Here is a 25,210-nt window from a genome sequence, read left to right as displayed (position 1 = left end):
TCTCACTCATTATCATCATAGCTTACTATGTGGTACTCAAGTCTTTCCATAATTCTCTGTGGGACTTCTACTCAGTTCCCTATATAATCACGGGAAAGTTCATTCTCTCGAGTTTTGATTTGCCTTGGTATTAGTAGGAGTAGGAATGGGAAACTAGCTGGGACCCCTATGTGGCAAGGCCTAAGGCATAGTAAGGAGACATGTTGCTGTGTTGCACAGCTTGTAGGCCTGTGAAAGGAGCCCCGCGCTGGACTGCTCTACCCACTCCAGCCAAGGATTTGCTGCTGCAGGTGGGTGAGGAGGATGTGCCCATCAAGATCAGGAAATCCAAGAAACAGTTGAAACCACTGGTGGAGGATGTGACTTGGGAGCTGGTGGTCCTGCGGAGGATGCTGCAGGAGTGGAAGACTGCCTGGGGACTGAGTGAGTGGAGAGGCATAGGTCTCACCTTGGACTAATGCTACTTTCTCTCTCTTAAATCCATCACTCTCTTGTAAAATGTAAAATCCTGGTTGCCTCATTAAGATTAGACTAGATAAGAACCTTTCATACAGTGGGTGTTAGGTGAATCTTAGTTACATCTATCTGGATTTTTTTGCATGGGCCAGCCTTCAGTAATTTGTAGAAATTCACTGCACTGAGATATTTTCATAGGCAGGGACCATGTCTTACTGATTTCTGAAACTTTACAAAATATTTGCTGCATAAAGAGAAAGACAAAATATGCTACCCAAACATTTGGACATGTAAAGATCAAAAGAAAGTTGACTGATGCAGAGTCAGGGTTATCATGTAGCTACTTTTCTCCAAAGATACCCAAGTAGAAGATTGAGTGTTTGGGAGTAGGTAATGGCCTAGAAGGGATTTTAGAAGTATTTGAGAACTCAAATACTGCTGGCTTTCAGAACATGAGAGATTAGTTTAGTGCAGGAGAGTTGATTCACTAGGTAAGGAGGATCAGAAAACAAAACAAAAAAAAGAGATTCTGAGTAAAAGATACAAGCAGAGAATGCCTACAGATAGTAGGAGCACTGTAACACAAGTATCATACCTTCAAAGAGAGCAGTTAGCAATTTCAGTACAATGAGGGAGCTGTTGAAAGCCAGAATGAAGAACATTCAAATGCAAGGAAATTGGATGACAATAACCAACCTTTGGGCTGGGGATTTAGCTCAGTGGTAGAGCACTTGCCTAACATGTACAAAGCCCTGGTTTTGATCCCTAGTACTAAAACAAAATTAATATTTACTGACCCCTCATTATCTTGTCAGACATTTTGCTAAACGTTTTGTCAAGTTAAGGATTTAATTCTCAACGTAACTCAATATAATGGGTTCTAGTGTTATTCCTGTACTACAAATGAGAAATCTCAGAAAGGTCTTATCCAAGGTCACATAGCTAATAACTGTTTCCAAATCATGCATCTCTGCCAACAAAGTACTCTCAGCCACTATGGGGATGTATGCTTGCTTGTTTGTTGGTTGGTTGGTTTTTGAGATGGAGTTTCATTATGTTGCCCAGGCTGGTCTTGAACTCACGGGCTCAGTCTTTCATGTATCTAGGACTTCAGGCATGTGCCACCCTGACCAGTCAATCACTATGCTTTATTGCTTCCTTTATTTTCCAGATGGTTAAAATGAAAAGTTAGTTAAAGCCAGGCATGGTGGTTCACACCTGTAATCTAGCACTGAGACAGGAGAATAACAAGTTTGAGGTCTGTTTGGGCTCACATAGGCAAGTTCCTGATCGGCCTGGGCTACAAAGTGAGTCCCTTTAATAAAAAACAAAAATGAAAACAAAAAAAAGTTATTTAAACCAAAAGTGTAAGTATAAAATTGAATTGGGGGACCTACCTGAGAGGTATTGTGGATCATCAGAGAAATAACTTCCATAGGGAGCCATCTCTGAATTTTCTAATCTTCTAAACTAATGTTTTGCTTGAACCGTCCTGGGAAAAAGGCACTTCTTGTTCTCTTCCAGTAGCACAATATCTAAACCTAATCAGGTGGTTCCTTTCTCATTCCTGTCACTGTGACACAGTCATTGAGTGGCACCATGAGACGGTGGAGAGCCTGCTGCGAGGCTTAGAAGACATGTATGATCACATTCGGATCCAAGCCATCATCACATGTGCCACAGCTGCTCTGGAATGGCCCCGGGTTGCAACCAGCCCAAGGGACTCAGGTGAGAGCTAGGGCTGAACTGCTTGAAAATGTCCAGAATTCGTAAAAGCCACGGAACATCTGAACTGGTTGGGACTTAACATATACTAATGTATATGTGGACTTTTAAATTTATTACAAAATGAATATTTTATTGAGCAGGCTATAGTTTTTTTCCTTTAACCTGTGAATCTGATAAATTCTGTTGTTGAATTCTTGGAATAGAAGCAGGAGGATTGCAAGTTTGAGCCTAATCTGGTCAACTTAATGATTTAGCAGTATTGTCTCAGAATTTTAAATAGAGGGCTAGGGATTTAGCTCAATGGCACTGTGCCTGCCTCACAAGTGCAAGGTCCTGAGTTCCATCCTCAGTACTGGAAAAAAAATTTTTTTTTAAATAGCAAAAAGGACTAGGTTCAATCCCTAGTACTGTACGCCCACACATCCAAACACACACTCACACACAGACACAAACACACGATTCTTAGAATAAACACTGCTGAATTGTGATTATATTATTTTCTTCCTGGGTTTAAAACTTTAGAATTTCTTGTTACATAAGTGAATTTGGTAGTCTTGTTTTTATTTATACTAGTTTGTTAAGTTTTAGAGTGTTTCTACTCTAAGACAAAAACTTCGTAAAATAAATGAAGGACCTTTTCATTTTTTCCCAATTCTAAGTCTGTAGTCTTTTTGGAAAAAAGAAACATCAATAGTTTTTCTCTTAAATACCTGTAGCAGTAGCAGTTAAAAAGAAAATTTCTTATCTACTAGTGCCAAAACTGTAACCCCCTGGGAGGAGGAACTGAAGACACAGGTCTCATATGATGGCGTGTTGAAAAAGCATCCCTACCTGTTCTGCAAGTGCCCTCTCGGATTCCTCCTTTTATATAAAACCTGAGTTGATCTGCCCCCTCTCTGCTGCTCGTTACATCTAGGCTGATTTCCGTGCTCCTACTTCTCTAGTTGTGTACCTTTCTCTAACCCTATCAGGGAAGGAACTTCTTAAAGGCAGGGAAGACTTTTACCTCCACTAAGTTGTCACGTTGTTATTTTTGAAGGAGGAAAGTTTTATTTGGCTTACAATGTATAGAGGTTTCAGTCCATAATCAGCTGGCTTCAAGACAGGGTGGCAGCGGGACAACAGTTCATGGAGGACAGACAGTAGCAAAGCAATAAGATTAGTTGTCAGCTGTTTAGTTTTATTTCATTTATTTCTTGTTTATTTGGTTCCAGATATGGACATTTTCCCTCCTAAATATTGTTAATTAGAAAAGAAATATAAAATGTTATTGTTAATCAACAGAAGAATTTCAAGAGGTAAAAACCTTAACCACCCACTTTCCAACCCTACTCCATTCCACAGTCACTCCTCAGGTTAACTGTTTGGTTTTCAAATTTGCTGTTCTCTCTGCTGGAATATGTATCCTCACCTGCTAAACTCCACTTGCCCTTCAAGTTTTAGCTAAGATGTCACTTTTGAGCTTTCCCTGCCCCACCATCTAGACTTGGCTCATTGTCCCTGCCACGTGCTTCCATTCATGTACATTTTTGTTATATGTGCTTATTTCCTTGGTTATTAAACAGGACAAGGTATTTTCAGTGGCCAACACAGAGAGAAAACCTCCTATGGGTGGCAGTAGATATTATATCCTAATACCTGAATCTTCCACAAACGTCCTATTTAAGGATGGGGATAGGTTCTGAGGGATGTCTTTACACAGTTTCATTATATTGTGCAGGCATTATGGAGTGATAACGTACACAAAAGCATCTACCACATAAGGAAAGTTGGGGTTTTTTTGTTTTGTTTTGTTTTATTTTGGCACCAGAGATTGAACTCAGGACCTTGCACTTGCCAGACAGATACAGTGCCACTGAGCTACATCCCTGGCCCAAGGAAAGATTATCTTATTGGGACTACCATCATATATGTGGTCTGTTGTTGACAAAAACGTCATTTTATGTGGCCATGACTGCAGAAAGAACATCTGTGTCTTGCTCAGAAATATGCCTTCTGTGTGATCCTTTTCACATGTGCTGGGTGTCTAGATTTTGATTTTTTTTTTTTGTAACTTCCCCCAAGAAAATTACCTTATTTTAAAAACACAGTTGACTTGTTACATCTCTTTGCCTGAAATACATATATCTCCATCTACAGGGTTAGTATCACTTATCTCAAATGCTTGGGATCTGAATTTTTGGGGATTTTTTTTTTCAGATCTAGGAATATTTGAATATACATTGTGAGATAACTTGAGGACGGGACCCAAGTCTAAACATTAAATTCATTTTTCTCTTATATGTACCTTACATGCAGAGCCTGAAGGTAGTGTTTTGTATTTTTATTTTAGTTCAACATTATCAAAATCTATTTTGTTAGTGTGTAAAACTAAGATGTTATTTACACAAAAGTACATTATAAACAAAGGTGAATACTTCTGCCAGTTATTCTGTCTGGGAAAGCAAACGATCTGCATAACAACATTGAACTGTGTCACCAGAACTGCTCTGGAAACGTGATTAGGTTGTACAGAGACATCACACAACTCCAAAAGCACCTAGAACAGCCAAAGGTGGTTCCACGGACCTGAAAAGTCTTTCAGACATAATCTCTGGACACTGAGGCTAGGAACTGGTTCTGAGCTGCTGACTTTCTGCTCTGCCTTCAGGCATGTCAGCTCCAAGAACACCAACTGGGTCCTTGCGAGTGGAAGACGTGCCATAACCAGGTCAGAAACCGCCCAAAGCAAGCCAGCTAAATCGGAAAGGGGGCTGCCCGTTTCCTCCCCGCCAGCCCCAGCGGGCACCCTGTTACATTCTTGTCACGCAGGCAGCGGAAGTTCTAGGCTTTTCTGAACGATCCAACATCTGCCTCAACCACCGGCCGCCTCGCTGTCCTCTCAGCACAAGTCGACAGGCCTGTAGCAGAAGCGGAGGGGCAGCACTTTCCACCTGCAAGGCCTCACCATGCAGCGGGAAGGGTTGGCTTTGCGGGAGGAAAACTGAAGGGGGCAGTCGAGATCTTCCTCCTCCTCCTCCTCCCCCTCGGCGCAAAGCTGGGCCCGAGCCTGGCCACTAGTGGGTGGACGCAGATTTCACGACGCCCAGCCACAGAGCCTCAGCACCCAGAGGGCCCTGCCGCGGGGGGAGCTCGACTCCATAGTGGGTGCAACGCAGCGCGTCACTTCTGTCGCACAGAACTGGAAACCGGAAGTCGTGCCCGACCTCTGCTGAGGACTACAGAATGCGACCCTTGTTTTATTTTTACTTTATTATAATATATATTTTTTGGTTTTTTTGAGACAGGGTCTCACTGTGTAGTTGAGACTGACCTGGAACTCACTACGTAGCCCAGGGGTCTCGAACTTATATATATTTTTTGGTTTTTTTGAGACAGGGTCTCACTGTGTAGTTGAGACTGACCTGGAACTCACTACGTAGCCCAGGGTGGTCTCGAACTCAGAGCGATCCTCCTGTCTCAGCCTCCCGAGTGCTGGGATTACAGGTGTGCGCACCACACCCGGCTTCTATCCTAGTTTTATATAGTTTTGTTTTGCTTTGTTTTGTTAGTATGCCTGAATTTTGACTGAAACATCACACGAGGTCATGTGTAGAATTTTTCTGCTTGTGGTATCATGTCAGTGTTCAAAGTTTCGGTTTTTGGAGCATTTTGGATTTGGGCATCAAGGGTGCCCAATTCACATGTAATCTGTTCTTAACAGGTACTATATTGACCCATTGCATTAGTAAAAACAAATGACTATAAATCACAAGTCTTGAGTCATAGACCTAACTCTGCCCCTCCATGAGAAGTCAGTTAACTTTTCTGAGCTTCAACTTTTTTATCTACTTATGGACAAAGTGGGGTAACAAACCTTTCCCCCTTCTACTTGAGAATCTGAGATTCAGATATATGCCCACCTGCTGAGAGGGGAGGGAGAAGGAGAAGGGAGGAGGAGGGGAGGATGACTGCTTATGAACTTTGGTTGATAATTAACTGAGAATGAGAAATTAACAGGACCGAGAAAAACTAAATGAGTCTTGCATGGTGGCCCACTCCGTAGGCTGGGGCAAGAGAAGCCTAAGCTACAAAGTAAATTTGAGGCCATTCTGGACTAAATAGGGAGACTCCCTCTCCAAACGCCCCCATCCTGAAACTATAAATGAAATATAAATGTCTAATACAAACATCATACTTGGGCCTCCCTGAATGCTGTAACTTATCACAAGTATGTACTTTGTGGACTCTAGAACTACATCTGCTGTATGGAGTTAGAAGGGATACTACTGCTGGTGAAGGGTCAGTTCACCCAGATTGAGTTCCATGCACCCGAGCTGTCCCCAGAACACGATGGAATGCTACACAGCCTCAAGAACTCCAGCTAAAAGGAATTCCTGATATTGCTTCCCTACTGACAGACTGCTCTCATATCCTTCTAGTGCTATGTGTGGGCTCTGCTAGTCTTGTGACTCTGAATGTTTATAGTTAAACTTGCAAGACTCCCCGTTAAATTCTGCAGTGAACCTTACCTTGCTTAATTCAACCAGAGTTGAAAGACTGAAACAATGTGAAAATACTGTATAGGCCGGGTGTGGTGGAACACGCCTGTGGTGAGGCTGAGGCAGGAGGCCAGCCTATACTACAGAGCAAGACCCTGTCTCAAAAACAAAAACCTATAAACAAATGGCAGCCAGCCTGATGGTGCATCCCTGAAATCCCAGCACTCTTGGGAAGCTGAGGCAGGGAGATCACAGGTTTGAGCCTGGCCCTGGCAACGTAAACCCTGTCTGTGAATGAATGAATAAATAAATGCCAACACATGCTTCACACTTGAGCATAAAATCCTGGTAGGTGTAGGGGATAGCTGATCTGTGATTACATTAAGTAGCAGTAGCTACCTGGCAAAAGGCTAGGACTCTGACCTGGCTCTTTTTGATCACAGACCAGGAGGCTGTGAAGCCCCCACTTGTCCAAGACTTGCCTGAGGCTCTACAGCCTTCTCTGGAGGCTGCTCTTTGTGACAAGAATGTCAATGTGAGGATGGCAGCAGCACTATGCCAATATGCCACACAGTCACATAACCCCCTTGCCCGGGACATCATGGAGACAGCCCTTGAGAAGGGTGAGTAACTTCATTACTGCTGACCTGGGAATGTGGGAGGGAGGGAATCTCACCATCAGCTTTCGTAGTCTTCCCCTCCACTTATACTCTGTGATGTCTGCTACCTCAGGTTTAAATTCATGTCAGAAACCAGTACTTCCTAGGTACTTTTATAAAACTAAGCTTTTCATAGAGGCATTTGATTAAAAACTGCCCTAAACTGGATGGACCTGGGAGACATTATGTTAAGTGAAATAAGCCTGACTCAGGAAAATGAAGCACCCCATGTTCTCTGAGCCAACCTGCATGTGGGATAATTATTACTAGAGGCTGGGAAGTAGGGGGGAAAGGGAGTAGAAGGTGACTAAAGGGAGAGTGGATTTGATCATTGCATGCTATATGTATGTAGTGAAATAGCACACTAAACTCCATGAATGTGTACTATTATTACATGAATGGCCTTTTATATACAACTCAATTTTCTTTACTGAAAAGATATAACAGTATCAAATACATCTTTAAAATTTAAAAAAATCACATGAGCACATCTTGCTTCCATTTGGTACCGTAATATCCAAGGATCATTCACATGGGTTGTTGGAGTTATTTGATCAAAATGGCTCCAGCCAGGTGTGGTGATGCACACCTATAATCCCAGCACTTGGGAGGCTGATGCAGGGGGATTGTTGCAAGTTCAAGACCATCCTGTATCGTAAGACTCTGTCTCAAACAAAATAAAACATGGCTTTGTCAGGTGATGGGCCAAAAGTGCTGACTGTTCTCTCCATTTAAAGTAAGCATCAGCATTCTGGACTCATTTTTTTACCCTACGATGGCAGGTAATAGTGCAGACAGCTGGGCTGCAGCTCAGTGCTTGGCCGTTGAAGGTAATGCCTCTTATCCAGTGATTAAGAGGATTCTCCATCAGCTGTTTAACAAGAAGAATGAGGACACCGAGAACCAGTCTTGTATCCTCCTGCGCCATCTCAGTGGAAAGACGGTATGTGCCTCTTCTGGGTTAAAGAGGAAACTAAGTTTTGGGAAATAATTGATCTTTGTGACCAGTGCATGGTGGCTGGGTAGGATAATCTCAAGCATAGGTAAAAGTGCACCAAGTGTGGGTAAACATGGGCATGGAAGTATATACAGGGAGACTTGACAACAGCTAGCTAAGAAAAGTGGGTTGCAAAGTAGATTTCTAACTATACAAGAATTGTGACAGCTGAAAGAGGTTTACCACTGAAAACCACACAGACCTATAATTATGTTCAGTTTCTTCCCTATGAAATAGGAAACAATGATTGGAGCATAAGTAAATCATCTTTGGGTAAAAATAAAGTCAGGAAGGTTGTTTTATTAAATCCATAGTTTCTTCCCTGGTGTATGATACCAGTCAGGTGGCTTGGATGGCGGAGTGCCCATCTCTTGTGAACTCACTGTCCTTTATTAGGGATGGCTATCTCATGCTCTTGGGACATTAATTATGCTGGGTGCCATTTATGACATAACTTCTTCAAGATTCCAGTATCTCTATAAGTAATCGAGACTGCTGGTAAAAGTTCTTCCATTTCCTCAGACCCTGATACACACCATGCTTGCTGTGGAACTGAACAGCCATCAGTGGAAGGACCGGACTGTGGCCTGCCGGGCTTTCTCCAGGATCAGTGGAAATGTCTGTTTAGTAAGCTTTCTTTCTTTGCTTCCAGAACAGAAAAGCTAAAGTAAGGCTGGGCCGTAAGGAACCTTTCTGCTTTTTTCTATTATATAGTATCTCACTCTTAGCATAGAATTCTATCCTCACATTGCTATCTCTTATAGCAAACTATCTTCAAATGTCAGCACATCCAGTGCTTCTCAGTATGGTAGCAGTCCACAAGCTGTAACGAAGCCACAACAAAACAAACACAAAAACTAAGAGAAAGAGTTTAGGAGCTTAAATTATTTGACACTGCTTTAATATCAATAGGTTTTATAAAAGTATCAGTCAATGACATATTTTCACCCCACTCCAGCCCTAAAATTGGTCTTTCAGAGTTTAAGAAGATTTAAAGAGAAAAAAAAAAGCTTAAAGACCCAACCCAACTCAACAAGTGCCTGTGCTGGTTCTCCGAGTGGTCAACACACGTGTGAAAACATAGTTCCAGAGCCAGGCATGTTGGAACACGCCTGCAATCCCAGAACTCAGGAGGCTGAGGCAGTAGGATCACTGAAAGTTCAAGGCCAGCCTGGGCTACATAGTGAGTTCAAGGCCAGCCTGAACTATATAGTGAGACCCTATCTCAAAAAACAACAAACAAACCGTAAACTAAAACAGTTCCAGCCAGGCAGATAAGTCCTGGGCCACAGCATAAGCATTATCTTTGAGGGATGTGAAATCTCACTTTTGGCCAACCCAATCAGAATTTGCATTTACACACCTTTAATATCTGAATCATCACTCATTCACCTTCTTGACACTTATCACTCAGGATTACTAATTCAAAGTAAGCAGACATGCAGAGGTAGCAGAGAACAGGGTAAAGATGAGGACTTCAGAGCAGGATGCTGGAATTAGGGGAGGCGGTGTGTCTATGGATTGTTTCATTCATTTAGTAAGCAGTTTTTTGCTTTTTTAAGAGTCAGTGGTGGCTGGGGATTTAGCTCAGTGGTGCCACCGCCAGCCTTGCAAGCACAAGGTCCTGAGTTCGATCCCCAGTACTAAAAACAAACAAACAAAAAACCTCTAGACTTTGCGCTTGTGAGGCTGGCAGCGGCACCACTGAGCTAAATCCATGGCTCTCGTAAGCAGTTTCTGCCCCATCCTACATTGCTAAGCATTATGCTAGCATCGGGGGAGCCCAGATATTATTTTCCCTTGGTAAATGTTATACATAACTTAAACAGAAGCAGCTATAAGACGCGGAGACTTCCTATGGTTCCATGGGGCAGAGGGAGCTTCACTAAGGACAAGCATTTTGAGTTAAATCCTATAGAATAGAAAAATAATGGTTACCATGTAGAGTGGAGGAGAGATGTTTCAGGCAGGGAGAATAGCTTGGCCACATTTGTATCATACTATTTATCCCTTCCCCTCTAAGAGAAAAGACTGACAGGGTGACCAATGTCCTGGTTTGTCCAGAACAGTGGTGGCCAGCTTATGGCATGCATGTTGTTTTCTTTTAAGACAAAAGATGTTAATGTATGAGTTATGTTTTTCTAAACTAAAACCTTAGGATTCAGGTTTAAGTGCCGTGTTGGCACTTTGTGATAAATAAGTGGGTTCTGGGTTGCAGTTTGGGTGCTCATCTCTAAATGTTCATGATCACGGGTCCAGAGCATTCAGTACTAAAATCAGCCAAGACCTAGGCAAATCAGGATGTACTGTTCACCCTGTTATGTATCACTTTCAAATTTTAAGTCTCTTTTATAGACTATGTTGACCATGATGCTATACAGTAGTTTAAAGGATAAGCCTAGGAAACAATTGGATTTGAATCATGTTTCTAGCCACTCACCAGGTTAACACTGGGCAACTGAATCAATCCTCTATGTGTCATCTATGACTGGTAATAACATCTGCCCCGCTGGTTTGGGGGACTAAAGAATATGTTAAAAATACCTAGCACAATGCCAAGTAGAACATTAGCATTCAATAAACGATAGCCATTATTACACCTATTTACAGGATATGAAACACAAGTTGATCCAGCTAATGTGGAATGACTGGAATAAAGAAGTGAGGCAAGCAGCTGCCCGTGCACTGGGGCAAATGAGCCTTGGGAAAGAGGTGCATGATGCAATTAGGTAAGACCTAGTCAACATGAGAGAAACTTCTGTTCTTAGAAGCAGTTAGTGGGCCTGGGATCTGGCCAGCTGGCATTTATTGATCAGTACTGTACTAGGTCCCAGTATAAAAAGTTCAGTTCCTATAGAAACTAACATTAAGGCTAGGGAAAGCAGCATTCACTAAGTCCACTTTTGTCGGGGTGATGCTTTGGGCATCTGAGGGAGTTTGAAAAATACAACCGTTATAATGAGCAACACAAGCAAGATACACAAGGCCTAAATAAAAATACCAAATTGTATTACAAGCAAATGATATAAATCATATCTGCTATAGGGAAAATGGAATATTCAGTGTGGGCTACAGAAGTAGGGTCAAGTTCCACAGAGGATGGATAAGACAGCACTGTCATTCTAGGCTGGAAGCCAAAAGCCAATTGACCTTCACACATGTAAAAGCAATGGAGAGAACTTGACTGACATAGGGGGTGCAAGATACTTTCCTTTATCTAGTCATTCAACACAATAGAGGGGCTAGCATATGTTGATAGTAATTCAACACAGCTGAGGTTTTTGCCCAGGGAACCTTACTTTAATGGGCCTAAGGCTGAATAGGAAATGGTGATGCTGGATTTTGTCCTGAGGGTACTGGAGGATAGGCAGTAGGCAATGAAAGTTTGAGGAGGCAAAAATAAAGGCAATTTGTGTTTCACAGGGTTAAGCTGGTTGAAGGAAATGCCCAAGAGCGCGTGAAAGCGCTCTCCCTGATAGGTGGGCTCAAGCTCATGACTGCCAAGCTTCTCCCAGGCTTCCTGCAGTGCTTCTCTGATGAGTTTGTAGCAGTTCGGCAGGCAGCCTGTTTGGCAGCAGGTGCCCTGCAGATCCGCAACAAGATGGTGAGTCAGGGAAAAATGATCACATCTTACCTGAATGACCAGAAGAGGGCATTACCTTCCCTTGTTGTGCATACACACTGTTCTGTGAGGACACAGAATGAGAGATCAGAACCAGGAAGGTGATGCGTATATAAGCCACACTAGTCAGTACTGACCACTTAGCTCCCAGCTCCCCAGACTTCAAGACAGAACATACCTCTGAATCTTCTTCTCACCTGTTTGCTTCCTTACTAGAATGCTGATAGGCATTAGATCAATTCCAGTGAGTGGAGCTTCACACATAGTTATTAGAGAAAATGTGACTGAGGTGTTTAAAAGAAGTCTGAGACTGGGGGTGTAGCTCACCTTAGCAGGCAGAAGGCCTTGAGTTCAATCCCTATCCGCACCGCCCCCAAACACACACACAAAAAAGAAGTCTGTATGGCCACAGAACTGTGGGCTGAGAAATCCAGAGGGCAGATAATTCCACTAACCTGTTGTGTATGTTAGTAGTTAAGGTGCCAGCTCATGTGTCACTAGTCAACAGGTTACTTTTCAATTCTAGCACCATTTAGACACATAGTATCCCCGTTTCTAATTCATTCTTGTTCTGGTTCTGTTCATTCAACAGTGACCTTTTATCTATTTATCCCAGGTGCTTGAATGCCTTCTGAATCTGATGCAGACAGATCCTTTTTGGAAAATCAAAGCTTTTGCCATTCGAGGTATTAGTTTAATTTTTTTTTTTTTTTTTTTTTGGTACCAGGGATCGACCAAACTCAGGACCGTGAGGTGGCAGAACCAATGAGCTAAATCCCCAGCCCTTTTTTTTTTTTTTTGAGACAGTGTTTCACTATGTAGTTCAGGCTGGTTCTGAACTGTGTTGGCCTTGAACTCACAGCAGCCTTCCTGCCACAGCCTCCTGAGGGCTGGGGTTACAGGCATGTACCACCTTATCCAGCTTCAACTCAATTTTAAATAACTTCACCTGTGCTAATATTGATGATGCTCAGAAAGTCTCTAGTATGAGAATGAGAAAGTAGGGGAAGATGATTTTTAGCTTCTCAGAAGTTCCTTGCCTGGGAAAGTAGGTTTTTAGCTTTGAGTAAATTTAGGACTAGTCAAACTCAGGGCAAAGGGCAGATAAGTCGGTCCGTGACAACAGAACTAAGGATAAGTTTCAAGCAGGCACCCACTATTGGATAGATCTCGCACTTCCTGGAAGCTTCAACTGTAGCACTCTGTAACAGAACTGATTCAAGACTGCTAGAGCCCTTACACCGTGCCCTCTGATTTCCCTAATTTATTTTTAGGATCTTTGGCATTGGTTCTTTTTTTGACGTGGTCTTTGGCAGGTCTCTAGCTCCCACACCTTGGCTCAGCTGGAGGTTTGTGAGCTTTCATGCTATGAAAAAACACCTGAAAAAGTCAACTTAAAAGGAGGAAAAATTTATTTTGACTCATAATTTTAAGTCCATGGTTGGCTGGCTTCATTGCTTCATTGTAAAAAAGAGACTATCGTGGAAGAGGATGTGTGGTAGAATAAAACTGCTCATCTCATAGCAAATGGGCAACAAACAGAAAAAGGAAAGAGTCAAGGATCCAGTATACCACTTAAGGGCACTCCCCAATGGCCTACTTCCTCTAACCAGGTCCTACTTCTGAAGTTTCCACTACCTCCCCATAATGCCATCGCTTTTTTTTTTTTTTTTTAGGAGGGGAATATTTAAGATTCAAACCCTAACAGCTGTTCTTCTAAGATATCTGTCTCAGATCTCATCCATAATTAGGCACGTTAGTCTGAGGGCAAATCAAACATCTTCCTACTAATCCTTTGAAGTAATATCCTACTCCAATCTATCTCTGAAGCCTGTGTGGTACAGAGGATTAAACCCAGGGTTGCACATAGCTTGGTGAGGGCTCTACCACCCAACCCCCAGCCCACTTTTTTTGTTTTTGGTGTTTTACTTTTTATCCTTGAGATTCTAATGGTGATTAGTTACCATCTAAACGGGAAGCTATGGTTTGCAATAATCTATTTGTAGATGCTTAGACAGAGCTCAGTCCTCTTTAACTGTGAGACATGCTGCCCTCTTTATCTCCACAGCTTTGGGACTGATTGGGGAAGTGAATCCCCAGGTGGCTGATCTCCTGCTCTGGGCTGTCCACTACGAAGAATCACCAGGTGTACGAGTAGAAGCCTGCCGTAGCATCCTGGCCCTCAAACTTCAAGGGGACAGGGTCAGGGACACCTTTCTAGATGTGTTGCTTCTGGAGAACCATGAGGCTGTTCTCAAGTGAGCACTCAACTCTCTAGTACCTGCCATGACCTCTTGAATGGCCTACTTGTTCACTAAATCTATTCCTGCCTTTCTAGGGTCCTAGTAGGAGTAGGTAATGACCCACTGTGCCATTCACCTCCCTACCCAAATAGGTGACAAAAAAAACAGCCCATAATTAGATGGCCAAACTCATGCAGTTTGTGTGCTGTCCATTGCCCCCACCCCCAGCTGGTTTTTGAGTACTGTGCTCATATAGCGCACTAAATTTATCAAGTACCATTTTGACAAAAGGCTTTACAGTAAAAAACTCTGGTGTTTGAATTCCAGCTCCATCTCAGAATAGTTACGTGAGCCTGGGGAAGCACCTAAACTGTTTGCCTATTCTTTTTTTTTCTTCCAAGTATCAAATGGCAGATGACAGTCTATATAACACAGCTGCAGTGACAATAAGATGACATTTAGTATCATAAAGAAGTTCAATAAATGATGCCTATTAGTACTTCATATATAGCATTTCAAAAACTGCACAATATCCCTCAAAGGTTCAGCAAAACTGGAGTTAGGAGTCTTACTTAATTCCAAGTCCTGTATTTTCTACTCCTGTGCTTTTTTTAAGGGCAAAGTAGAACAATCTAAGAAGTCCTTCTTCTCTTTCAGCGAAATTTACCAAGCAATGAAGATACTCAACTTAGGAAATGAAGAAAACCAAGAAATGGTTCAGGAAGTCAAGAACAGGGTCAGTTAGTATGAGTGTTTTTAAGAGAAAATTCAGGGCTCTTGAGAGTTCCTCAGATCCTTTTTATTCCTAGGCATATATATGCCCTTTCCCTATCACAGAAATACTTCTCAACACCAAACACAGATATATATTGTATGAAGATACAAAACATCTGTGCAAGTTGGGTTTATAAAATCCTGTATGAAGACAAAACAAAAATTAATAGTCCTTATCAAGTAACCCTCAGAGGATTTACATGTGTTGCTTTTTAAATACCATCTCTTTCCCATTGTTTTTTCCCCATCATTCCTTAAATCCAAGTTTTTCTTCCTTTTTTCCATATGGGGATAAAAAAGGAATCAGAGATTAAACCTAGCTCCTTAGATTTTCTTTTTCCTTCTCAATTTTTCTCAATACCTAATGTGGCAAATTTTACCAACACAACTCTCTAACTGAAAGGGTTGTTTTACTTTTTCAAAGCTGTTACATGAGATGAAGGAATAGAACTTAAAAATGATAACTCACAAAACCATCTTCGCACCAAGCAGGTATTTCTTAGCAGATTCCTTTCATCGTGATCAAATAGCTAAAGTAAAATTTCAATAGCAGGTGTAAAAAAACCTCCAGCCAATATTTAAGGCATCCATATAGCACCTAACACTGATAAGCGTAATAACAATGTTACTTTATTAATGCTTTTTGATAATTTGCTATCTACAATTTTTTTTAACATTTATTTTAATCTAGATTAAAACACTGAACCAAAAGGACTTGTTAACACAGAAAATACTCAAAATTGAGAGGGTCACAGCAAAAGTGAAAGAAGCAGCAAAACGTGTTTACTCACAACCTAAAGAGGGACAAAAACCATTGAAACTCCATACTTTTCTCCAAGAAACTTTTCAGGGTAGGTTTCCTAAGGGTGAATGCTATGCCTTAACTCCTTTTTTTTTTTTTAAAGACAGGGTCTTGCTTTGTAGTTCAGGCTGGCCTCAAATTCTGGCAATTCTCCTATCTCAGACTCCCTGTGCTATGCCTAACTGCCCTGACTCTTTAATAAACCTATTCCAGGATATAGATTTGAGACTCAGTGGACAGTCTCAGAGGATGAGTCAAGAAAGGCTACTTCCTTTTCTTCTTGGTTACCATCTGCTTGGTTTTATCATACCCACCACCACCTCTACCAGGTTTATTCATTTACTATTTTTGCCTCCTTCAGAAAAGGTAGCTCTACTCAGATTGAAAAGTTAGGTCAAAAAAGGACATATTAGAAAAAGCACAAGTCTCTGTAAGACAAAACAAAAACTGTACATTTGATTCAGAACCATAAAAGGTCTCAGAAGAGGGATCAGAGAGAGAGCTATCATTTTTATTTATGTTTATCTTTTGTAAATTGTGTGTGTGTGTGTGTGCTGTGCTGGGGATTAAACCTGGGGTTTGCACATACCAGACAAATACTTTTAGTCACACCCCAACTGCTTTTGTAATTTTGTTGAGAGAGCATCTCGCTTCGTAGTTTAGACTGATCTTGAACTTGCAGCTGTACCCCTGCCTCAGTCTCTTGAGTGCTGGGATTACAAGTATGCACCACCATGCCAGCCTTGTAATTTTTTTAAAAAGACTTTCTAATAAAGTTTTCACCCTTAAGAAAACTGGTCTGTAGGCCAGGTATTTAGCTCAGTGGTTCTGCTGCCTGCCTTGCAAGTGCAAGGACCTGAGCTCGATCCCCAGTACCAAAAAACAAACAAACAAACAAAACAAAACAAAACAAAACAAAACAAACCCACAAAAAAATAACTGGGCCTATCAGTTATGCCAACAGGTTTTTAAGAGTCCTACATACAACCTAAATGATGAGAAATTAAGTTGTACCAAAATAATACTTACAAAATCTGCATGCCCAAGTGTAGCAGCAGCCTCAGGTCACTCAGCCAGCTGCCTACCAGCCACCACCCCAAACCCAGGTCTTCTGGTTCCAATTCCAAGTGCTCTTTCTGGTACATCAGGCTCTTTTCCACCAACCATGAGAATATTCACTTGCCAGATTTGGGGAAGTTTCTTCCAACTGCCAGGAAAAAATGAGAGTGGAAAGTAACTTGAACACCAGCCTTCCCTTAGCTTCCGAAAAGTTGGCTGACTAAAACCTCTGACAGCACAACTAACAGGCTGCTCCTTTGGCAACAATGCTGGATAATAAGCGAAATACATGATCTACCCCTGAGGTTAACCCCAGCCCTCTCCTTTCAAGTTGATTAATATGCTTTTTTGACATCCTACCACTTCAAATTGTTTTTCAACCCTCCTGCATTTCTTCAAACCAACCCACATAATTATCTTAGAAAAGAGAAACATTCTTTGGCACTTTAATAGCTAATACAAACTTATTAACAAACATGATACTGAGCCCAGTCCTCTCCCCAAACTGATGAAAGAGAACTCAAATGAAAGAAACAACTTGTCTTAATGTCTTAAGCAAAGTGACAAAACCAGTGCTCACAGTACAGCCTAACAGGAATGAAGCCGGTGCTCTGAAATGATCAAGGTCACTTCTGCAGAGATAGCTCTTCTGTTTTCCTCCTCTAACTTCTTTTACTTTTGTACCTAGATGAGGTGGTTCTTCCCAGAAGACCGTCTGAGGTTTGTGACATTGAAGAAGTCATAAAGGTAAATGTGACCATATTGATGATGGTTATCAAGGTAAGAATAGGAATTAAAAACAAAACCAAAATGAAGGTGGTGGTAATGTTGAATCACTACTGTCTTGTTTCCAGCAATCAACAAGAAACTAATTTTGAGCTAGAGGCACCTTGGTGAGTAGCAGCCCCTTATCATATAGCATGGTTGCCAAGGAAAGTTGTTCCTCCACACTGTCACAGGGTAGGTCCCCTATTCTCACAAACTCTGGGTAGGAGCGAAGCAAGAATTCCATGGCATCAGCTTGCTGGGGGTATATTTCCAAGCACTTGGGTTCCTCCAAATGATAAACACGAGAATTTTCCACAGTGTAATAGAGAAACAACTGGCCCCCCTCCCCTACCAGCCGAGCTATCCCATCCTGCAACATGTGGACTTCTGTTTCTGTTGTCAACTGGGCACCCACATTTACTGGTTCTCCAGCCTCCCATCGAATTGGGAGCCCGTAAACACTGAGTGCCCTCTCCCTATCAGTCAACACTGGCGGCAGAGAATCGTGGATGAAGTCTTTGGCTCGCTGGTCAGCCACAGCATCAACAGGTGCAAAGTGTCCAAGGCGGGCCACCAAGACCCGTACCTTCTCCATGAAGGCAGTTCTTCGTGGATCCTTAGAATCTGAATGCTGGGCCCCCATGTAGTCCATGAAGTCTCGGGGCAGACCCCTCCGAAACTCCACGTTTTCTTCCATTGCAGCCTGCACAGCCAGGGGCAGAATGGCCTCCAGGAAGTCGCCCCAGGTATTGCGCTGATATGTGGACAATGTGATGTGCAGAGAGTGCACCCCATCCTGGCATTCAGCTTGGTGAATGAAGCCCCGGGGAAAATATAGCAAGTCCCCAGGTTCCAGCACGGTCTGCAGCACCGGCTCACCAAGGTCCTCCTGGCTGAAGTTGGGGCTAGATGTCAGAGCCAGTTCTTCGCCAGGGACCCGGGGTCGGTAGACACGCCAGAGTTTCCTACCTTCCAGCTGCAGCACGAAAGCCTCGATGTCGTCGTAGTGGGGCGCAAAGCCCTGCGAGTTGGGGGGCGTGAGGTAAACGTTGGAGCCTGCCATGCTTCCAAACTGCTCCTGGAGCACAGCCAAAAACTGCCACACGGTGGTGGAGAAAGCTTGCGGACACAGGAGACGCAAAGAGCAGCCGGCCTGGTACAGCGACCACGCGGCGGCGGGCAGCGCGCGGCCGGGTGGGTTCAGGGTCTCGCGCCTCCCGTTGACGTAACGCGCAGCATCCAGGTGCTGCCCAAACTGCACTTCTTCGTTGCGCAAGATCGAGTCCAGGTCCGAAGTAGAGAAAAGGCCCCGGTAGTAGGCGGGGTCCTGCCGCCGTATCAGCACCGCCTCCCTCTCCCAAAGGCGCCGGTAGAAATGGTCGGGCGGCATGGGCGCGATGAGCCACTCAAAGAGGCACGCCGCTCGGCGCCGGCTGCTGGGGATGCGGTTCAGCTCCGCCAAGATGCGCTGAAGCGGGGAGTCCCAGGGCAGCTCCCGACCAGCATTATCCACCTGCGGCGCGGAGTTCGCCGAGGGCTGCGGAATGCACGGCAGGGCTGAGGCATCCAGTGTGCGGGCTGGAGCAGCAGGCACCTCAACCACGCGCGCCGGCGGGGTCTGCATGGAGCGCGCCGCGGGCGAGGCCTCCCGCAGCTCCGGAATGGCAGCCGCGACACCAGGTCGCGCGGCCCCCAGATCGTCCGCCGTCGTCTGCACCCTCGAGTCCTCCGAGTCCTCCCTCGGCAGAGCCTGAGCTCTGACCGCGGCCATGCGGTATGCGATACTTCTCCTCAGCTGCCTTCGGATCTTCCTGGGCCTCAAGGGCAGGGCCAAGACCGACCCGCTGTGTGGCTGGGGCGGGCGCCGGCGCCTCAGCCGCCCGCGCCTTAACCCAGCACTAGGCCAAAGCGCCTCCATAGCAGGGCTGTCTTCCATGGCTGGAGGGTCACGTGGGTGAAAGAAGCTCAAGGTGGCGGTGGCAGCGGTGCACTCTGGGAAGGGGGCGCGGTCTCCAGCCGGCTCACGTTGGGCCACGCCCACTACCCTGTCTACCTTCCTCCCTACGCTCGCAGAGTAACGTAAAAAACTCTCGACCTCTCACTAGAGAGGAAGGGTCCCTGCTAAACAAATTAACAAAGCTTACGTATTCAGAAAGCAATTTAAAAGTCAAGTTTCTGGGCACTCCAGAAAAAGGACAATCGGACATTCACTTCTTTTTTCCTTCTATTCTGAGTATTGTGTTCTTCCTGACGTCCACTTTTTGCGGAGACAGAACGCTCTCCAGCCACTTCTCCCAGAGAGGGCACAATTCTTTTCAAGGAACGCCCTCAGAGATCGAGATTCTACACAAATCCCAGGTCCAACCACTCCTTTTTACTTTGGTAATACTAACTTCACTGAATGAAGCCCTAACAAGTCTTCCATCTAACTTCCCTTCCTTTCAAATCCTGAGTCCACACACCCCATCCTGCAACAGGGATTGAACCCTGAGGGGGCTGAACTACATGTCCAGCCCGGTTTATTGTTTTGAGACAGGGCCTTACTAGATCCCCCAAATTAGCCTTGGATTTGCCGTTCTCCTGTGCCTTAGTAGTTGGGATTAATGATGTGCACCACCACACCTGACCCTGTGTGCATTCTTTTTTTTTTTTTCAGCTTTAATTGAGTTTATTGGTACATTCTAGGGATACAGTACAGTTACATTCATTGTTGGGATCTTGTACCTCTACATGACAAGTCTTGATTCTCATTTTTTCCCCTTACCGCTGCCCTCCCTTCACCCCCTCCTCCCCTCCCCATCTACAAACACTTTATTTTCATCTTTTCATTATCTCACATTTTTTTCTTTTCCCTTATTACCCTTCCCCTACCCATCCCACCTTCCCTACACCTTTAGCTCCTTTCTTCCCATTTCTAAATGTCAGTAATCTTATTAGGATCTTATGTATTATTGCAGATTATTCTTGATAAGTGCCCTTTGCTCTTACCTGAGTATTTGCTTCATTAGCTACAACTTCTCTCTGGGAATAGACTTTCTAAAATCTGGGCCTTTCATTTAACAAGCAATATGATAGACATAAGGGTATAATTATTGAGAACAAAGTCACTTGTTTTCATTTACCTATTGTTGCTTTATACAGAAGCATTGTTTATCTTTATTTAAACTAAGAGAAATTCCCAGAAAAAGCATTGCTGAGTCAAAGGACAAGATAATTTTTGTGATGATTAATAGGTTTTTCCAACTGTCCTTCAAATGGATTTACCAAGTTGCTCTTCAAGAGTAGGTTGAGGTTGCCGGTCATGGTAGCGCACGCCTGTAATCCTAGCACTTGGGAGGCTGAGGCAGGGGGATCGCTGTAAGTTCAAAACCAGTCTGGGCTACATAGTGAGTTCCAGGTCAGCCTCAACTACGTAGTGAGACCCTATCTCAAAAAAAAAAAAAAAAAAGAGTAGGTTGAGGTGGGGCCCGGGATTTGCTGCTTGCCTCGCAAGCACAAGGGCCCAAGTTTGATCCTCAGTACAAAAAAACATTTTTTTTAAAACCCACTAAGAATAGGTTGACTATATCTCTAGCAATTTTAAGCATATTCTTCCTTTGTTTGGTTTTGCTTTTTGAGACAGAATCTTACTATGTAGCTCAGGCTGGCCTCAAACTCATGATCCTTTTGCCTCAGCTTCCTGAACACTAAGAATACAGGCATGTGTGCCACCACTCCCAGCTAATTATAGGCATATTAGACTACATGGCCTCTAGTACCTTTTCTGTGATTCTGTTTGAGTTTACATTGCTCCCTTCCTCAGTCACACTCCTATCTAAACACTTGGCAGTGCTTTTAGATTTCCCCCTACCTCTGCCTAGCATTCACCTTTTCATCTTTATTTCTGACATGGTCTATTACATGATTCTCAACTGGATGCAGTTTTGCCTCCCTAGGGGTATTGTCAATGTCATATGGGGGAAGGGAGTTTTTAACATCTGGTGAGAAGAGACTAGAAGCGCTGCTAAGTATCCCACAAGGCAAAGAAAACTCCCTACTACTAACAATTACATGACTCAAAAAGGTCAATAATAGTGGTGGGGCTGAGAAGTCCTATTAGCTTCCCAAATAGTCTCTACTCTCGCCTATGCTAATTTATACTACAGGAAGCTACCAGATTACTTTTCTCAAATTATGTCCCTAAACTTGTCACTATCATAGTTGAAACCCATGTGCCCATTGAGTTCTCCAGGCCCCCCTAATTCATATCAGAGTCACATAATGTTATATACTCCTTATCAGCCTAAACTCTACTGCTACAAGCTGGACTACTTGCTGTTCTTTTCCTATGCTGTTGTCCTCCATATAGTCCCTCATGATGTTCTCTCGTAATGGCAATTTATATTGATGGTAATCATATCGGAGAAGGCCATTTTGTAAGGTTGTGCCTGTTTAGTTCTGCTGAAAGACTAGTTCCTAGCCAAGGGGCAGAGATGGGGCTTAAGCCAACTGTCATGGTTTGAACTGAGAATGTCCTCCAAAAACTCATGTGTTGAAGACTTGGTTCCCATTGAAGCAATGTTCAGAGGCAGGCGGGGCCTTGGGAAGGTGATTGGATCATGAGGCCTTTGACTCCATCAATGGATTAATCTATTGATGGGTTCATAATTCAGTAGGCTATTGGAAGATGATGGGAACTTTAGGAGGTGGCCTAGTTGGAGAAAGTAAGTCCTTGGAGTGGGTCTTTGAAAAGTGTATCAAGTCCTCAGTCACTTCCTGTCTCTCCCCCACTTTCTTCTCCCCTCCCTCCCTCTCTCCTTCCCAGATGTCATGAGGTGAGCACTTCTGCTCCCCCCCTGCTCTCCTCACTGTGACATTGTGCCTCTCAGAGGCCCAAAGCAATGAGACCAAGTGACCATGGACTGAAAGCATGAGCTGAATAACTCTTTCCTCCTTTTAGGTTGTTTTTCTCAGGTATTTTGTCATAGCAACAGAAAGTTAACACACTAATCAGTGTTCCCCCAAGTCCTATGTCCTAGTAAAGGGCTGCAGGATCTGGAAGAAGGGACAGCAAGAGGGGAGCCCTCTTCCTAATTGACACAAAAGCTGTGTGTGATGGCAGAATCCTGATACTGGATCCCTTGGGGAGATGTAGAAGAGGGAAGGTATCATTTGTCATGGGGAAATTGAATTGTCTTTTCAAAAGAGTGATTTTCAGTTGGCAAAGGACACATCCTGCCAGGATCTAGGAAATGTACTTCTCTGCCCGCGGGGCTGGGGGACATTGTGCTCAGCTTTAAGAGGGTTGTAGTTTTTTATTTCCACATCCCATGCAAATATCTGCTCCTCCCAGGCTTTCCTGTGACCTCATCCTTTTCTTTTTCCAACATCTTGTCATTTCCTTCAAGAAATAGTCTAGTTGATATCTCTGTCCTCTAATTTCCCCTGTGACTGGGAGTTGCCTTTTGGAATCTGCTTATCTGTAATTTCATCACATTCCTGTGGTTCTATTTAATTCTCACTACAAAAAGAACTATTGATAACCATTTTATATATATATATATATATATAAAATTGTATAATTTAATGACTTGGAGTAACTTTCTTAGTATATTGTTGAATAGGAATAAAAATAGGTGAAATAAGAATTACAGATCTAGAGCCGGGTGTGGTGGTGCATGCCTATAATCCCAGCACTCAGGAGGCTGAGGTAGGGGGATCACCTTGAGTTTGAGGCCAGTCTGGGCTACATAGTGAGTTCAGGGCCAGTTTGAACTACAAAGGAAGACCCCACCTAAAAAAAAAAATAGAATTGGGCTGAGATTTAGCTCAGTGCAAGGGCTCCCAGGACCAAAAAATTAAGAAAAAAAGAATTGCAGAACTATAATCCCTCAAGAGCCTGAGGCAACAATTCATAAATTTGAGGCTGGTCTTGGCTGCTCCTTATTACTCCTACTTAGACTTTGAATCTTTGTGGGGTTTTGTTTTTTTTTTTTTTTTTTTTTTTTTTTTTTTTGGTCTCACTATGTAGTTAAGACTGACCTGGAACTCACTATGTAGCTCAGGCTGGCCTCGAACTCACAGCAATGCTCCTGCCTCAGCCTCCGGAGTGCTGGGATTACAGGTGTGTGCCACCACGCCCAGCTTTTTTGGCTTTTTGAGACAGGGTCTCACTACTTAGTTCAGACTGCCCTGGAACTCACTGTGTAGCCCTGGCTGGTCTCAAACTCACAGCAATGCTCCTGCCTCAGCCTCCCAAGTGCTGGGATTACAGGCCTGTGCCACCATGCCTGGCTCTTTTTGGTGGTTTTGTTGTTGTTGTTGCTGTTTTACATAGCCTGTCCTGGACACCTGGGCTGGATTGATCCTCCTGTTTCAGCTTCCTGAATAGCTGTATGTACAGGCACATGCCATCTCAACCAGCAACTGTGAGAGTTTTAAGGAGTCTAGCAAAATATTTTGTAGGATGTACTCTATGGAATTTGTCTGATGTTTTTCTTATAATAAAACTGTGGTAATGCATTATGGAGAGGAAGACCACAGAGGTAATTTGTCATTCTCGTCATATCATATCAAAGGAACATGTAGTCAACATGATTTATCACTGTTGATATTGAACTTGGTCATTAGGCTGAGGCAGTTTGTGAGGTTTCTTCACTATAAAGTTACTTCTTTCCATTCCATACTGTACCCCATGCGCGCGTGTGTTACTGGGGATCAAACCCAGAGGTACTCTACCATTAAGAGAGGTACTCTATCATTCAGCCTTTTATTATTATCATTTTTAAAATTTTGAGACAAGGTCTCACTCAGCTGCCCTGGTGCGACTCAAACTTGCAATCCTCTTGCCTCCCTCAGTCCTGGGGTTATGGATGTGCACTGCTGTGTTTGGAAATCACTATGTATAGCTTCTGCATAAAGAGAAGGAAGGAAAGTCTCTCTCCTTGAGGATAGAGTATCTACATAAATTTTTGGAATTATGCAAGGGAAATTTCTCTTCTCTCCTATTTATGTCAATATTGACTAATGGATCTTTATTTTATATATTTCATTATAATTTAATACTACTTTGCTTTTATTTGTTGCTCAAGTTTTTTCAGCTTTGGCCAGTACAAGCTCTTTCAGTTGGTTCCTGTATCTCTTTGACAATGGACATTGTGTGTGTGTGTGTGTGTGTGTGTGTGTGTGTGTGTGAGTTGAGCACTTCCTTACTCGAGCACAACAAAATTTTCCAGGTTCATCTTATAAATTTCCTGCCTAGTCCTAGGTTTAGCCAGTTTTCCAAGGTGTCCTAATATTCCATTAGAGAGTGGTTTAGAAGCCAAGATTTGGCTAGGCATGGTGGTACAGGGCTATATTCCCAGCTATTTGAGGAGAGCCTGAAGCAGGAAGACAGCTTGAGCCCGGGAGTTCAAGGCAGCCTGGACAAAATAGTAAGACCCCATCTCAAAAAAGGCAGACACAACAACAATGAAAATGAAGCCAAGACCTGGGTGCTGAGTGTGCTCACTGCTATTTGGTGTAGTTACTTCTAGGCCATTTCATCTGACGGGACAAAGGAAAATATGCTTGTATAATAATCATATATATATATATTATACGTAACTATCAGAATCTATGTCAAACTATACAACTTCATATA

General features: G+C 43.3%; 2 protein-coding genes across 3 annotated transcripts in view; one reads left to right on the top strand and one right to left on the bottom strand.

Annotated features, from left to right (window-relative positions):
• The window catches only part of Heatr4 (HEAT repeat containing 4), a 78,552-nt gene that overhangs the window by 48,596 nt on the left and 4,746 nt on the right, over positions 1-25,210 (top strand). Inside the window, exons 5-16 of the mRNA XM_010645451.2 lie at positions 220-423; positions 2,041-2,184; positions 7,109-7,288; positions 8,107-8,267; positions 8,844-8,948; positions 10,932-11,050; positions 11,745-11,925; positions 12,560-12,629; positions 14,012-14,201; positions 14,844-14,922; positions 15,652-15,811; positions 17,510-17,568. Of these exons, the coding sequence (XP_010643753.1) occupies positions 220-423; positions 2,041-2,184; positions 7,109-7,288; positions 8,107-8,267; positions 8,844-8,948; positions 10,932-11,050; positions 11,745-11,925; positions 12,560-12,629; positions 14,012-14,201; positions 14,844-14,922; positions 15,652-15,811; positions 17,510-17,568 (1,652 nt within the window). The remainder of the gene's footprint in view (positions 1-219; positions 424-2,040; positions 2,185-7,108; positions 7,289-8,106; positions 8,268-8,843; positions 8,949-10,931; positions 11,051-11,744; positions 11,926-12,559; positions 12,630-14,011; positions 14,202-14,843; positions 14,923-15,651; positions 15,812-17,509; positions 17,569-25,210) is intronic.
• Positions 11,841-19,559, bottom strand: Riox1 (ribosomal oxygenase 1). Of its 2 annotated transcripts, none has more exons than XM_010645449.3 (3): positions 17,402-19,559; positions 16,792-16,969; positions 11,841-12,007 (listed from the first exon to the last, which is right to left on the bottom strand). In XM_010645449.3, the coding sequence occupies exon 1, from the start codon at positions 19,523-19,525 to the stop codon at positions 17,690-17,692; it is 1,836 nt and encodes a 611-aa protein (XP_010643751.1). In that variant the 5' UTR covers positions 19,526-19,559; the 3' UTR covers positions 11,841-12,007; positions 16,792-16,969; positions 17,402-17,689. The 2 variants fall into 2 exon arrangements, with proteins under 2 accessions (XP_010643751.1, XP_010643752.1); XM_010645450.2 differs by lacking the exon at positions 11,841-12,007 and adding an exon at positions 15,309-15,490.

Source organism: Fukomys damarensis, unplaced genomic scaffold (genome assembly GCF_012274545.1).
Source record: "Fukomys damarensis isolate Sample0158 unplaced genomic scaffold, DMR_v1.0_HiC HiC_scaffold_21, whole genome shotgun sequence".
In the NCBI taxonomy this organism is placed as follows: Eukaryota; Metazoa; Chordata; class Mammalia; order Rodentia; family Bathyergidae; genus Fukomys; species Fukomys damarensis.
This window is presented reverse-complemented; position numbering and strand designations above follow the sequence as displayed.